Source organism: Choloepus didactylus, chromosome 4 (genome assembly GCF_015220235.1).
Source record: "Choloepus didactylus isolate mChoDid1 chromosome 4, mChoDid1.pri, whole genome shotgun sequence".
Lineage (NCBI taxonomy): Eukaryota > Metazoa > Chordata > Mammalia > Pilosa > Megalonychidae > Choloepus > Choloepus didactylus.
The window spans coordinates 140,124,457-140,141,676 of NC_051310.1; the positions used below are offsets into that span (position 1 = coordinate 140,124,457).

The window sequence follows — 17,220 nt, forward strand, 5'->3', positions numbered from 1 at the left end:
ATTGTTGATACGTTACCTTGGACACTTTTATGGCTTTAAGACGGTAACTTTGTAACCCAATAATCCCCCTTTATAAAGGCCAATCCATTTCTGGTGTTTTGCCTTACACTTTGTTCTTGGTTTTGGCAAACCAGAACATGAGCTCTAATCGGCACCTCCTTACCACCAGACACCACTTAAGATAGTAACATCAACTTTCTAGGATGCTATCAACTCACTACTCTGCTAATGTAACCCCTGGGTTGATTTAATCACCCTCTCTTACTTAAAGGGGCCTTGAGTCCAGTAGGACCTGGGCTGAAGGCCACCCAGGGAGCTCAGCTGCCAAAGTAATCCTTTGAATTAGCCACTGTAAATCATCCCTTTTCCTTTAGGGGAAAGATCAGGGAAAGATGGCAGCTTCAGCCATAACTTGGTTCATCCTCAACAAGGGATAGGCAAAAAGTATGAATATGGAAAACAGAATAACTTACTGCCCCTTTGGAACTTTCTTCACAGTAAGAATTCACTGTTTTGGTGGAGAACTGGAAAATTCACAAATACATGGAGGTTAAACAATACTCTTAAACAATCAGTGGGTCAAAGAAGAAATTGCAAGAGAAATCAGTAAATATCTTGTGACAAATGAAAATGAGTACACAATATAACAAAACTTATTGGATAGAGCACGGGAAGTGCTAAGAAGGAAATTTATAACCCTAAACACCTACATTATAAACAAAGAGCTAAAATCAAAGACATAACTGCACACCTGGAGGAACTAGAAAAAGAATAGCACACTAATCCAAAACAAGCAGATGGAAAGAAATAAAGATTAGAGCAGAAATAAATGCAATTGAGAAAAAAAAAATAGGGAGAATCAATACAACCAATGAAACTTCTCTCTTTTTGAGAAAATCAATAAAATTGAAAACCCTTAGCTGGACTGACAAAGAAAAAAAATAAAATTAAATCAGAAATGAGAGAGGGGACATTACTACTAACCCCACAGAAATAAAAAAGGTCATAACAGCATACTATGAACAACTGTGTGCCAACAAATTAGACAATTTAGGTGAAATGGACAATTTCCTAGAAATTTACACCGAACATCCTATACTGACTCAAGAAGAAACAGAAGGCCTTAACAAGTAAAGAGATTGAATCAGTCTTCGAAAACCTCCCAACAAATAAAGGCCAGGACCAGATGGCTTCTCAGGGGAATTCTACCAAGCATTCCAAGAATTCATACCAATCCTGCTCAAACTCTTCCAAAATAATGAAGAGGGAACACTACATAACTCATTCCATGAGTCCAACATCACCCTAACACCAAAGCCAGATAAAGATACTACAAGAAAAGAAAATTACAGGCCAATTTCTCTTATGAATATAGATGAAAAATCTTCAACAAAATACTTATAAATTGAACCCAACAGCAAGCATTAAGAGAATTATACACCATGATCAAGTGGGGTTTATCCTAACTCAACAATAAAAGACACCCAATTAAAAAGTAGGCAAGACTTGAATAGACATTTCTCCAAAGAGAATATACAAATGGCTAAAAAGCACATGAAAAGTTACTCAACATCAGTAGATACCAGGGAAATGCAAATCAAAACCACAATGAGACACCATTTCACACCTATCAGAATGGCCACTATTAAACAAACAAAACTACACGTGCTGGAGAGGATATGGAGAAATAGGAACATTTATTCACCACTGGTGAGAATAGAAAATGGTACAGGGGCTGGGTAGGACAGTTTAATGGTTCCTTAGGAAGCTAAGTATAGAACTGCCATATGATCTAGCAAGCCCACTGCTAGGTATATACTCAGAAAAACTGAGAGCAGGTATGCGGACAGATATTTGCACACTGATGTACACAGCAACATTATTCATGACTGCCAAAAGATGGAAGCAACCCAGGTGAAGGGATAAATAGCAACTGATGAATGGATAAACAAACTCTGCTATATACATATAAGGGAGTATTATTTAGCTGTAAAAAGGAATGAAGTCCTGATGCATGCAACTACACGGATGAACCTTAAGGATATTATGCTGAAAGAAATAAGCCAGACACAAAAGGACAAATATTGTTTGATCTCATTGATATGAACTAATCATAGTAAGCAAACTCATACAGTTAGAATCTAGAATTTAAGTTACCAGAAGATAGAATGAGGGTAGAGAATGGGGAGTTGATGCTTAATTTGTGACAGAATTTTTAATAAATTTGATTGTAAATGTTTGGAAATGGATAGAGGTGACGGCAACACATTATTGTGAGTGTAAGTAACAGCGCTGAATACTGTGTGTGACTGTGGTTCAAAGGGACTGTTTAGGGTGGTGTATGTCACTAAAAGGAAAGCTAGAGGATGAAACATGAACCCTGTTGTGGATGATGAATGTGATCAATAGTACAAATATAAGAATGTTCTTCCATGAACTAGAACAAAGTAATGTCATTATTACAAGGTGTTAATAATAGGGTGGTATATGGAAAAAATATACTTAATACAAACTATGGACTAGAGTTAATTACGTTTTAATATTCTTTCATCAGTTGTAATAAAGGTACCACACATGCTAAGTGTCAATAATATGGGGGTATAAGGGGCATGCAGTTTTTCTTTTTGGAGCAATGAAAATGTTCTAAAATTGGTTGCGGTGATGAAAGCACAGCTCTGTGATCACACCAAGAGCCACTGATTGTACACGTTGGATGGAATGTATGGTGTGTGAATAAAACTGCTTTAAAAAAAAAATTCACTGCTTTATCTGGAGGTGAAAATTCTTTTAAAATTCTCAGCATGGGGAAAGCAATTTCAAGACAATAAAGATATATTAAATCCAAACAAATCTATTTCACTGGTAGAATGAAAAAAGGCTCAACATTAAAATCAAATAGTTTAGTTCAACGAAGAGCATAATTTCATTGGCATACCTTTAGTTCATAAAATGAAGTGTTGTGTTCTTCAAAATGTTTCTTTTTTCTCTCAATATATTGATCAATGGATTCCATTTCCTTAAAACGAGCCTCATGAAGCTTCTTAAAGTCTAGAAGGTTGCCCCAAATATGAAAATTAATGAGACAAAATCCACTTTTTCACCTTCCTTGTTTTTTTCTAACACTTATTTTCTTCTCTTCCTCTCTGACATTCAACTTCAATATCATCTTTGCCAAACTTTAATTTCAGTTTTTAGGAACTGAAGGGCAAAGCATATTCATTCATCTTACAGACTATAAAACATATACCATCTCCCCGAAGTCCATTTCACTGCTGACATCTTGGTTTAGTCTAGAAGAGGACAGAAGAGACAGATTTGTCCTCTGCCCTCACTGATTAATCAAATGGTCTTTGCAATTCATCATAAATTTGATATTTTATATTGCTTAGAAAGCTCTATGCCAGGGATTGGCAAACTTTTTCTGTAAAGGGCTAGATGGTAAGTATTTTAGGCTTTTTGGGCATATAGTCTCTGTCTCATCATCTTCCTTTTTTTTTTAAACAACACTTTAAAAATGTAAAATCCATTCTTAGCTCAAGGGCTATATGAAACAGGCCAGGGCTATACCAAACAGGCCAGATAGTAGTTTGCCTATCCTTGCTTTGTGCTATTCTAATTAAGCATATAAACATTTATTGAAATTCTAATATGCTGAGCAACATTCTAAGAGCTATTAACACACAACACTCAAGCAATATTCTATGTGCCAAGCAATGTTCCAGTGATACAAGATAGAGAAGAATTACATGTCCAGAATTTGAGTCTCTTGGATTTTCTAGGAACTCACTACAAGGTGGGCATTGTGCCAAATACCTTATAGACATTTATTCATCAGGTATTTATCGAATATCTGGGGTACATGCTAGTTGCTGTGCAAAGTAATCCACAGTGGAAAAAGAATCTTTATCTATATATATTAACCTGATGAAATAGGTAGTATAATCATTCCCACTTCACATTGAGGAAGTGGGTTTATCAAGGATAAGTAAGTTGCCCAAGGAACCAGAGCTAGAAAATGAGGGAGCCCAGATGCAAGCCCCCATCCCAGTGCCTGAACTCTAGCTTTTGTGCTACGGTGCCTCACCAACATCAGCCTGAATCTTGTGGGCCAACTGCCACTTTTTATGGTTCTTTGTGTACAAAACTTACTTGGAGTATTGCTTCCAGTTTTTTTATTTTTTCTAGGTTTGGAAAAACCATCTATGTAGAGAGATGTTTTTCTTTCTGAAGGTATCTTTGAATCTTCATTACCTAAATCTGCAGATAAAGAACAAATGAAGGATTCCCAAACAATTCTTCCAGTGAAAGAATTTCTGTAAGTTAACACAGTATTTTCAGGTGACAGGCTTTGTGCTGGAGGAGGGGAGTGGGGAGGGGACAGGTTACAATTTTACAATTTTAGCTCATTTGCTTCAAGTAGGCAGAAATCATATTCTGTATAGGAGTTACATAAATATATCAACAAGTTTTCAAAAATATTTTTCATAATTTTTACGATGAGCATGTCATTTTTATAGTTCGTTTGTTAAAAATCACAAAATTCCACCAGCCTAAGAATTACCATTAACGTTTTTGGCATTTTTCCTCTGGTCCTCTGTACCTACTGGTTTTGTTTTTGTTTTTGAATAAAAAGATGGTATATATAAGATTTGTTGTTTCCCCCTACTTATCATGATCATTTTCCAAATTCTTCTATCTTTTTCAACACAAGACAATCTACTATAAAATATACGAGTGGCTTTTCTAAACATACTATCTGTAAAGTCATTGTAATCCTTACGGTTTTCCAATGCACCCACAAAATAAGGCGAAGGAATGCTTCAAAGCTGGAGGTGCAGTAGGGGCTTCTCCTTGGATCTCGGTTCTCAAATCAGAGAGGCAAAGTTTGAAGAGAAGCAGGATATTTACAGAGTCAGAGTAATGCCTCACAAGATACTTATTAATTATGAATGGAAAAAATACTATCTTTACAGAGGAGAAACCTGAGGGACCACCATATCCAAGAGTTCAAAGTTAGTATCACCAGTAATAGGACCAATCAGCAGCTGGGTCTCCTGGTGTGCTGCACTGAGAAGAACACATCATCATTTCTGTGGCATTTGGATTCGTGCCCAAAGTGCATGATCCAAATTTAACATGAAGAAACAGACTAACCCAAGTTAGATGATCAAAAGAAAAGAAAAAAAAGACTGGCCTGTATTAAAACAATGTCACAGTCATGAAACAAAGAATGATAATGAAATACAAACAATGATTGGAGATTTTTTTTCTTTTGGCTTCAAAGGACATTATTGGGAAAGCCAATGCATCGAAGTAAGTTACATAGATTAGATCGGCAGTGCCCACATTTTCTAGTGTCAGGATCCTTTTATACTAATGAAAATTATTGAGGACCACAAAGGATTTTTGTTCATGTTATATCTCGTAAAATGTCCTGTATTAGATATTAAAACTAAGACATTTAAGAAATACTTATTAGTCCATTAAAAATAGCAATAAACCCATTACATGTTAACATAAATAACCTATTTATGAAAAATAAGTAAAATTTCCAAAACAAACAAAAAATGGGGAGTAGAGTGACAATGTTTTACAAACTCTTTAATGTGACTGACTTAACAGAAGGCAGCTGGATTCTCTTATTTGCTTCAGCATGTAATACGTTGCCATAAGTTGTTTTGGTTGAAGTATACGTGGAAAAAAACCACACTTGCCTCCCTTGGGAAGAGTTTTTTAATAGCCTTTTCAGATAACTGTGGATATTCTTCGATATTAACCAAAATTTGACAAGTAGTAGCTTCTTAAAGATTAGTTGCAGTGTGGAACATGAAGCCTTATCAGTGAACTTTTCATATTCTGTACATTTCTGAGAGAAGGAAAAAAAGTCCTTGTTTTTTAAGAAACATAAATGGAAGGATTTAGAAGTAAAGGGGTACATATCTGCAACTTACTCTCCAACCTTTCAAGGAGAAAATATATATACTATATATGTATGTATGTATGTGTGTATGCATATAAATAAACAGGATGAAGTAAGGGGCAAATGGGTAAAATGTTAACATTTGGGGAATGTGGATGGAATATACAAAGGAACTCTTGGTACTATTCTTGCAGCTTTTCTTTAAGTTTGAAATTACGTCAAAATAAAAAGTTAAAAGAAAAAAAATTCTTCACACCGGAAACTACATAATCAGAATATTTGTCCTCTAATAGCCTGGGGCGAAAAAGGCCTAGCAGACTTAATGGCTCCATCCTCATTTTTTCCATATCATGGACACCAGGTCCTAGAGATAAGTCTCCTTGATAAGATGAGTGGTGGAGCATAGCCATTTGTTATTCCACTCCCATTCCTCACTCTCTGTCATATTTCTTTATATTTTGCACTAAATCATGATTTTAAAAAGGGTCGATGAGCCATATATGCATCAAAATTAGTTGGGGTACTTGTTTAAAAACTGCAGATTCCTAAGTGTGCCTTTTGCCTATTGAATAAGAGCCTTTCCTCCTGTAATTTTCCAGATTTAATAAGGCATTCCAAGTTCTGGGAAAAACGGGAAGGCTGAGCACTATTACACTGTCTGCACTTAACTGCTTGATGGACACTGGATTGGAACATCTATCTCAATCCATTCCTGCCTCTCCTAGAGCAAACTTCAGGCTTGTGCTCAGATTTGCTGAGATGAACCTAACACAAGACACTCTGTTACAACTAGCAGGCTCCTTCAAGAATGAAACCAGAAAGCACCAAATCCTGATAGGTAGTGGGGAATTGAAGATTTATGGTCTTATTGAAACAAACTGTTAGTTGAGAAAGTTTAAGGAAGAGGTTTCTAGGAAGTTAGAGACTAAGGAAAGTATATATTTACCATCATAAAAATAGCCACAACACTGGGAAGGTAGACTTCGCAGCAACCCTGTAACTGTTCTGGTTGAGGAAGACTTTGGAGTTAGACTGAACAGGCTGATGAAACAAAATGAGTTGCCCCCCTCTTATCATCACCGAGTGGAGACCAACTTTCCTAAACTTTTCAGTTTCTACTAAAGCTACTAAAGATGACCTGATGGTCTACTGTACATGATTCTATAACATGCCTACCCCTTGCAAGTTTGGATTTAAAACAAAACAAAACAAAACTTTTTTAAAGCTACTTGGCATACCATTTATTTCGCTTTTTTTCTTGGAAACTCCATTCTCATCTCCTTGGCTCTCATCTGGAGGAGCTTCCGCAACTGTTTTGAGATTCTGGTTTTCCTCCTGCTCCTGATTCTGAAATGTGGTGGGATCACTTATTTTCATCTCTGAATGATCCTGCTACAAAATTTAAAGAGAAATAAATGATTTAAATGGTAAATAAGAAGTAATCTCTGCCTTCCAAAGAGAAGTACCAAAATAGTACCAAAATGGGGGTGGGGGGTGGTATAAGAATGAGATATTTAAAGGGCAGAAATGGTTCTCTGCTTCACTAAGCGTCATGAGAATGTGAAATTTGTGAAGAAGAGATGCTAGGGACCACTGGAAGGCATAACCAAGGTGAAGACTGGTTGTCTTAGAGATGACAGGTTAACACTAATCAGAGACCTAGATAGTCCACTGACCAAGGGACCATATGAAGCCAGAAAATAAAAAATTAAGGCTGAGTCTTGTAAAAGTACCATTTGAATGGAAGGATGAGGTAGAAGAATAAAATCAGTCTCTTGCAGTAAATGAGGGAAACCCCTGGCCAACCACAGGACAACACTGTTATAAGACTAAGTCCAGAGTGACCACCAGGACTGACACAAGTTAGGAAAGAGAAATTTTTAAAAATCACATTCAATGTTGGGATCTCTTCCCTTCTTATCTACTTCACTCACATGAATACTTAATGAACCTTTAGTTATTCAACGATATTTATCAAGTGCTTCCCAAGGGCCAGGACCTGGGGGTGCAGGGTAAGCAGCACAGTTGTGGGCTTTGCTTAAATCTCAGGGAGACATGCAGCTTCCTTCCTAAGGGCCTGCAACATGGAGACAGATGGGGGAGCTGCTTGATACTGAATCCTAGGTGCCTGCAGCTTCCTATGTGTGAGGACCACATGGATGGCAGGGGTTAGGGCCCACGCCAGAAATGGGGCCTTCTGTACACTGCACGACTTACCTCCACACACCGGCTTCATCTGGTAAACCCAGTACACACAGTTTACTGATACTGTAACCAGCCAATTGGCAACTTAAAAGTAATACTTTTTTTTTAATACACCTTGCTATTAGTTTTTTTTTTTTCCTTCCTTCCTATCTAACTATCTATCTATCTATTTTCTGGTGGTGGGAGGGCAGAGGTTCAGAGGTAGCAGAGAAAACAGGGTAATCTTTTTGTTTCTAAATAATCAACATCACAAATTCTTAAGCTGGGATCTAGGAATCATGAAATCCAATGCAAAATTCTAATTACGAGTCCAGGTGTTTTTTCCTGTGGAGAGGAGTAGGGTCTGGTACCCAAACAATGTTAAAAACCATTGATCTACATGAATGACTATGGTTGATTGTCATGAACATTTCTGTAACAGAGACAATAGTCTTTCTGAACATTTTTATCAATCCTTGATTCTCATTTACAACTACCTGATATAAGGGAATTTAAAAAGAAAATTCTAATAATATACCAATTTTGGCTTAAGTGGTGGCATAATTTCGGTTTGTACATTTAGGTTCACCTTGGAGTCAGGGTGCCCGTGGAACGTCTTGCGTCTTTTCCGTGTTTTGCCGGTATGGTCAACTGTCTTCCTCTCAGTTTGATCTTGAATGGTAATCTGCATCTCAGTCTCATCACAAGAGGATGTAGAAGTTTGACTTTCATCCTGTAAAGACAGACATTAAAATGCTATATTCTATGTCTAGAGTAATAATGCTCAGGAAAAATCAGAATTTAAACCAAAATAAAAAAATATCACATGTTAAAAGAAACAATCATGTTTAATAGCATGAACAAATAAATTAGGTTTTCCAAGTTATCTTAGAGTAACTGAATAGGCAAATTATTAAAAGTACATTAAATATTAATTTATTGAATATACACTATGAGACAGGCACTACAGTATAAGTTAATACTAATTATAGCTAATATAATGAAAATTATGAAGATTTTTCTGGTCTAAGTATTTATGTGGATGGTGCATTTATTCCTGAAAGTCTATGAAACAGGTATTAATATTATCCCCAATTCATGGATGGGGAAACTGAGATTTAGACTCCAAAGTAACCTGCCAAAGGTTAACGTAAGGGAGCGCAGTGAGAGTGGGATTTGTACTACCTGAACTAAAAGTAAAAAGCCATAATATAAAGACAGTATGGTACAGGTACCATAATATTCAAAACAGACCTGTGTATATAAGAAAGCATTATATGCAAAGGAGGTGCTAGGCCTGCCTATACTTGTGCCTAAGAGCCTCCTCCCGAATGCCTCTTTGTTGCTCAGATGTGGCCCTCTCTATCTACCTAAGCCAACCTGAAAGGTGAAATCACTGCCCTTCCCCCCTACATGGGATTTGACACCCAGGGGAATGAATCTCTCTGGCAACGTGGAATATGACTCCCAGGGAGGAATGTAGACCCGGCATCGTGGGATGGAGAACATCTTCTTGACCAAAAGGGGGATGTGAAAGGAAATGAAATAAGTTTCAATGGCTGAGAGATTCCAAAAGGAGCCGAGAGGTCACTCTGGTGGGCACTCTTACGCACAATATAGATAACCCTTTTTAGGTTCTAACGAATTGGAATAGCTAGCAGTAAATACCTGAAACTATCAAACTACAACCCAGAACCCATGAATCTTGAAGATGATTGTATAAAAATGTAGCTTATGAGGGGTGACAATGTGATTGGGAAAGCCATAAGGACCACACTCCCCTTGGTCCAGTGTATGGATGGATGAGTAGAAAAATGGGAGCAAAAAAAAAAAGGCACCAAGTGTTCTTTCATTGTTCTTTTTCACTTTAATTTTTATTCTTATTATTTGTGTGCGTGTGGGGTAATGAAAATGTTCAAAAATTAATTTTGGTGATGAACATAGAACGATATAATCGTACTGTGAACAACTGAATGTACACTTTGACTGCATGGTACGTGAATAAATCTCAACAAATGAATTAAAAAGAAAACATTATATGATATTATATGATAATGGTTGTATTTTGTATTAGTTGGGAAAGTTGGATTCATTATGTAACACACGGTGCTGGAAAACTACTTAACTATGTTTCATATTTTTAGTGGGGGCAATGAAACTTGATTGTTCTTTCACACCAAAATGAAGTCTGGCATGTGACTGTGAAAAGCTACGACTGACACTCCCTTTATGTATATTGTCTTTATATATATTGTGTGTATTATTACATATATATATATATAAAATGGGGTGATAAGGGGTATGGGATGTTTTGGGTGTTCTTTTTTATTTTTATTTCTTTATTTTGGAGTAATGAAAATGTTCTAAAATTGATTGTGGTAATGAATGCGTAATTATATGATGATACGTGAGCCACTGAATGTATACTTTGGAGGTATTATATGGTGTGTGAATATATCTCAATAAAATTGCATTAAATAAATGAAGTCTAAATGAAGTTTATGTTGAATATATGTTCCCACAATTAAAAAAAAAAAAAGAATAAGCAACTAAAGAGAAAATGGCAATTAAAAGCAATATGTAGATCTAACAATGGAGGAGAAAAAGCTCAAAAGGACATTTTTGGAACATATGAAAAAACTGTAATAAAAACTAAGCTATATGCTTGAACTTTATAACTGCATTTAAGGTGGTTACAAAAGTGAATATCTTGGTTCTCAGGAAATGTACATAGCCGTATTAAGTGTTCCAGGAGCATGATGTATACAACCTACACTCAAATATTCAGAAAACAGACTGATAGACAGATAGATAGTTTGATGACCAGACAGAAAGAATGATATAGCAAATGTGGCAAAATGTTAAAATTGGTGGATCTGGGTATGAGCGGGGATAGGGATATGCTGGAGTTCTCTGTATAGGGTTTCTTTTATTCTTGCCCTGTAAGTTTGAAAGTATTTCAAAATAAAGTTAAAAAAAAAAAAAAAGTCGTTTAGATGGGTTAAAGATTTAAATGTAAGAAGTGAAACCATAAAAAGCACTAGAAAAAAAAAAGGTGAACATTTATATTATGAGTGAGAGGAAGGCCTTCTTAAGCATGTTATCTTACCTAGAAACTATAAAGAAAGAGCTTGTTTTGTTTCTGGTATATTGTATTGTAAGGTATAAAGTACTTGTTTAGCACCCTCTGCCCCCACCCCTATTAGCAGAGTGCTGGGCAGGTCCTGTTACTGGTTTAAAGGTTTTTAGCATGACTCCCAGAGGTGTCTTAGTTTAATCCCGTGTACCTTAATCAGGGTATGCTAGTCTGACAGTGATCAGGGAGGACTGTTTTTATTCCTGAATGTACTGTGATTTTCCCCATAATAGACCTGTCTAAATCTAAGACTGAAGAGGTACACCTAGTTCAGATAAGTCCCCAGGACAGAGCCAGCCCAAACTACATACAGAGCTGTCAGATGCACAACCCTGGATCAGACTCATAAGCTGGATCTCCAGTGGGAGGATTAGGCTTCCAGAAGGTCTGATGTCACCCTCACTCACTCAAAGGTAATCCACAGCTGTGCACTGTCCAGGTGGTGATGTTGGGGTCTGGAAGCTTACACTCTGTCCTTGGGAACACTAATGATCTTGCTCTCCCAGGTACCCAGACTGTATCCTTAAACTCTTGCTTTTGTATCCTTCAACTCTCTTTGATTTACCCAAGGGTTGTCTGTCTATGCCATGTCTTTCCATCAATCTAAGCTCACTATTGATAAATTCACCACTTAGGAATCTTACATCTGACTGAATTTTGATTATCATCCTGCTCCTGTGAATTTTTTTTCAAAGCTGAATGGCCCTGAGATAACAAATTTGAAATATGACAGGATCATTTCTAATTTGGCCTAACAATTACTACCCCAAAGTGAAATTTTGATTTTCAAATGACACAATTAGTCATGTGTCCTTAACATTTTTTTTTTGAAACCAGACCTTTTATTTTCAACATAAAATATTTAGAGAGGTATCGTTTGATGTATAGAATAGTATTTATTGCTCCACAATTTCAGCATATATGGAATGCCCAAATTAAACTGAAGGCTATGTAATTTTATCTATGGTAGAGTCCCAAAGAGAGTTGGGATACCTGAGTTCCAGTAGAGCTTACTACGAACAATTTAAAACATCAATGGGTTTTAATTATATCACTACGAAACAAGGGGATTATGTTTAGGATAGACAATCTATAAAATCCTTTTCTGTTAAAAAAATTCAATGATTTTTTTGTTTGTTTGTTTCATCAGAATGACATGAAATAAGGCAGGTGACTCTAGAAGGCTTAACAGTTTTTTTTTAAAGATGGATAATGATGTAGTTGATCTAGAAACTTTTAAAGCTGGAATTCAAAGTTAATTCTTTTTCTGTTGTCTATTTTAAGTTAAAACATAGAATCAAAAAGAATTTGAGACTGAAATTTTCAAAATGACTAACTTAGGATACTTAGGAAGGTTTCCAGATCACGTTTATATTTACCTTCTTTTCCAGAAATATAACTGAAGCTTCCCAGAGCCCAGTTCCTTAAGGTCTTTCAACATTTTCATCTATTTTAAGAACCCTGGCCCTAATGACGCATTTACTGATCCATTTCGGTGCCATCCTTTGTCAAAAATCTTTGGTGTAGGTCTGAAGTAGCCATGACAACCCTTCACATCAGCAGTAGTTTACTACAAATCACTTTCAGAGTCTGTACAGAAAAGAGTTAACATAGCAGGCCTGACTGCCATCCTTTGAAAGGTCTACTTACAAGTTTGACCTTTGGTTGATGTTTGGGAACCTGGATTTAGTTTGGGAGCCTGGGGATTTCGGGAGAGTTCCCACCGCCCTGATAAGAGCAGCTCATTGTGCCTCAACTGTTTGTACTGTACAAACAATGTGGTTTATGCTGAACACATGCTTTCCTTCTGGGAGTCTGAATTTTGGTATATACTAGGCAGAAGGTACCTACACAACCAGTCCACAATAAAAAACCCTGGGCCCTGAGTCTTTAACGAGCTTCCCTGCTAGAGAACATTTCACACATGTCACAACTCAGTTGCTGGGGCATTAAGCATGTCCTGTGTGACTCCACTACCAAGGGACTCTAATAAGCTTAAGCCTGGTTTCCCCCAAACTTTCCCCCATGTGCCATTTCCCTTTGCCGATTTTGCTTTGCATGATTTCACTATAATAAATCATAGCAATGAATATGACGATATGCTGAGTCCTGTGAGTCTTCCTAGCAAACTGCAGAACCTAGAGGTGGCCTTGGGAACCCCCAATATGCAGTCCCCACTCCCTTTGATTCTAACAATACTGAAGCTAGCAGAGCAGATATTATTCCCACTTTAAAGAGGAGAAAAAGGAGTTTGAGTTTTCCAAGGTCACAGAAAGAAATGGCAGAGCTAGTATGTAACCTAGGTCTTTCCAAATTCAAATCTAGTTCCCTTCTTACTCATATGCTATCTCTTGGAAAATCTTTCAACTAATAATTAACTTTTTTCTCCTTGCAATTTTATTGCGATATAGTCACATACCATACAATCATCCAAAGTGTACAATCAATTGTTCACAGTAACGTCATATAGTTGTGCATTCATCACCATAATCAATTTTTCAACATTTTCATTACTCCAAAAGAGAAAGAGAAAAATAAGAATAAAAATAAAAATAAAAGTAAAAAAGAAGGGAGGACTTTCAGGAAGATGGCGGAGTAAGTGAGGCAAATTGGCTTCTCCTCCCACAGAGTAGCTAGAAAGGGGCCGGAGGACACCAGGGACCACAGTTCCAGACTGTGACCAGCCATTGAGGGTCCCCCAAAATACGTGGATGGGACACCCGACAAAAACCGAAGAGAGACACTGGCTTGGAGGGTCCCGGTAAGTTCCCCTTCGAGACCCCACCCCCTCCCCAGGCCGCCTGCGGCAAAAACCACTGCGGGGCAAGGGAGTGAGTAGCAGCTCTCCACTCCCATCTTCTCACCTTGATGGTTTGCTGAAGGGTGATCCTCTGGCCAAACTGCAGGGAGCTCCCACGACGGAGCCTAGTAGGCGGTGATTTTGCTCCCCCCACAGAAGTGGGGGGGGAGTACAACAAAGCGGGGAAGAGAATAGGCGCCAGTGGGAGCTCCTCCCACACCCCAGACACTTGCCGGCACAAGGCAGGCAGAGAACCTGCAGACAGGGCCCATGTTCCACCTGCAGGGTGCCCGTGATCAGGCTCCCTGCCTACCTACTTTGGGCCCACCTTGCAGCCCCAGGACCAGGATTACCCAGAGCACATGGAGATCCAGTACACTGATTGGTTCCCCACCCTATTTGGATTCCACCCACCGCACAGGAGACGTTCAGAGAAGACCTGATTGAGAGCTCCACCTGCTGGCAGCTTAGGGAAACTGCACTCCAGTAAGCTGTACCTTAGGAGTGCCACCTGATGGTAGAATTGGGAAACTGCAGGCCAGCAAGCCAAATTATATATAAATGCCCAATTAATTCTGCACTTCCCAAAATAACCCTATCAAGACAAGCAAATACCCTGAAGCTAGCAGAAAAGTAGAACGCACTTAAAGGATACAGAAGACATGGACAAGCCAAACGAACAAATTAAAAAGCCAAAAGGGACACAAAATTTGGAGCAATTAAAGAGATACACACAAACATCAATATTATGGTCCAGGATATAAAAGACATGAAGAAGACCCTAGAAGAGCATAAAGAAAAACTTGCAAGGGTAAGTAAATAAAGAGCTCATCTTATGGAAATAAAAAATACTGTTGATCAAATTAAAAATATTCTTGAAACATATAACACCAGATTTGAAGAAGTAGAGGAACAAATTAGCGACCTCAAGGATAAGTTGATGGAAAGTGAAAGCACAAAAGAATGAATGGTTAAAAAAATCAAAAAAATTGAAACGGATCTCAGGGAAATGATGGACAACATGAAATACAAAAATATAAGAATCACTGGTGTTCCAGAACGGGAAGAGTATAGGGTTGGGAAGAGTATTAGAAGAAATTGTTGGGGAAAACCTCCCAACCCTTCTAAATGACATAAATATGCAAATTAAAGATGCCCAATGAACTCCAAATAGAATAAATCCAAATAATCCTACTCCAAGACAAATACTGATTAGATTGTCAAATGCTGAAGAGGAGAAACTTCTGAAAGCAACAAGAGAGAAGCGACTCACCACATACAAAGGAAACAACAAAAGACTAAGTACTGACTACTCGGTGGGCACCATGGAGGTGAGAAAGCAGTGGTATGACATATTTAAGATAATGAAAGAGAAAAATTGCCAGCCAAGAATTTTTTATCCAACAAAGCTCCCCTTCAAACTTGAGAGAGAGTTCAGAATTTTCACAGACAAACAAATGCTGAGAGAATTTGTTAACAAGAGACCTGCCCTGCAAGAAATACTAAAGGGAGCTCTACCAGCTGAGAAAAAAAGAAAGGAGAGAGAGGTCTGGAGAAGAGCACAGAATTGAAGACTTATTAGTAAGGGTAACTTGAAGGAAAAAAAGAGAGAGGGAAAAAAAATAGATCTAACAACTAAAAACCAAGGGATAAGATGGCTGGTTCAAGAACTCCCTTCACAGTAATAATTTTGAATGCAAATGGATTAAACTCTCCAATTAAAAGATACAGACTGGTAGAATGGGTTAAAAAATATGACTCAGCAATATGCTGTTTACAAGAGACTCATCTTAGACCCTGTGACACAAAGAGACTGAAAGTGAAAGGATGGAAAAAAATATTCCATGCAAACTACAATCAAAAGAAAGCTGGGGTAGCTACAGTAATATTGGACAAAATAGACTTTAAGTGCAAAGATGTCATAAGAGACAAAGAGGGACACTATATATTAATAAAAGGGATAATTCACCAAGAAGAAATAACAATTATAAATGTTTATGCATCCATTCAAGGAGATCCAAAATACATGAGACAAACATTGGCTAAACTGAAGGGAGCAACAGACACATCTATAATAAAAGTGGGAGACTTCAATACACTACTCTCTTCTATAGATAGAACAACTAGACAGAGGACTAATAAGGAGATTGAGAACCTAAACAATAAGACAGATGAATTAGACTTAACAGACATATATAGATTGTTACATCCCGAAGTAACACGATATACATTCTTTAGTGCCCATGCTGGGGCACAAAACAAGTCTTAATAAATTTTAAAAGACTGAAATTATTCAAAGCACATTCTCTAACCACAATGGAATGCAACTAGAAATCAACAACCACCAAAGAACCAGATCTTTCACAAATATATGGAGGTTAAAGAAATTGCAAGAGAAATTGGTAAATATCTAGAGACGAACGAAAATGAGAACACACCATATCAAAACCTGTGGGATGCAGAGAAGGCAGTGCTGAGAGTGAAATTTATAGCTCTAAATGCATATATCAAAAAGCAAGAAAGAGCTAAAACTAAAGCCCTAAATGAACAACTGAAGAGGCTCAAGAATGATCAGCAAACTAACCCTAAAGCAAGTAGACAAAAAGAAATAACAAAGATGAAAGCAGAAATAAATGAGCTAGAGAAAAACAACAACAACAAAACAATAGAAAACTTGGTTCTTTGAGAAAATCAAGAAGATTGACAGACCCTTAGCTAGACTGACAAAGTCAAAAACAGAGAAGACCCAAATAAACACAATCAGAAATGAAAAGGGGATAGTTACTACTGATCCTGAAGAAATAAAAAAAATCATAAGAGGATATTATGGACAACTGTTTGCCAACCAGCTAGATAATTTAGAGGAAATGAATAATTTCCTAGAAACAAATGAACAACCTCAACTGACCCAAGAAGAAATAGAAGACCTCAACAAACCAATCAGAAGCAAAGAGATCCAGTCAGTCATCAAAAATCTACCTACAAATAAAAGCCCAGGGCCAGATGGCTTCACAGTGGAATTATACCAAACTTTCCAAAAAGAATTAACACCATTCCTGCTCAAACTCTTTCAAAAAATTGAAGACAAAGGAACACTACCTAACTCATTTTATGAAGCTAATATCACTCTGATACCCAAACCAGATAAAGACACTACAAAAGAGGAAAACTATAGGCTAA

At 37.3% G+C, this 17,220-nt stretch overlaps 1 protein-coding gene across 2 annotated transcripts in view; it reads right to left on the bottom strand.

Moving 5' to 3' along the window:
• Positions 1-17,220, bottom strand: part of NUSAP1 (nucleolar and spindle associated protein 1) — a 42,668-nt gene that overhangs the window by 12,130 nt on the left and 13,318 nt on the right. The window contains exons 3-6 of one of the 2 annotated variants that reach the window (XM_037834274.1): positions 8,694-8,837; positions 7,159-7,309; positions 4,150-4,257; positions 2,936-3,048 (exon numbers count right to left, since the gene is read on the bottom strand). In XM_037834274.1, the coding sequence (XP_037690202.1) occupies positions 2,936-3,048; positions 4,150-4,257; positions 7,159-7,309; positions 8,694-8,837 (516 nt within the window). Of the gene's footprint in view, positions 1-2,935; positions 3,049-4,149; positions 4,258-7,158; positions 7,313-8,693; positions 8,838-17,220 lie in introns of both variants that reach the window. The other variant, XM_037834273.1, reaches the window with a different exon arrangement.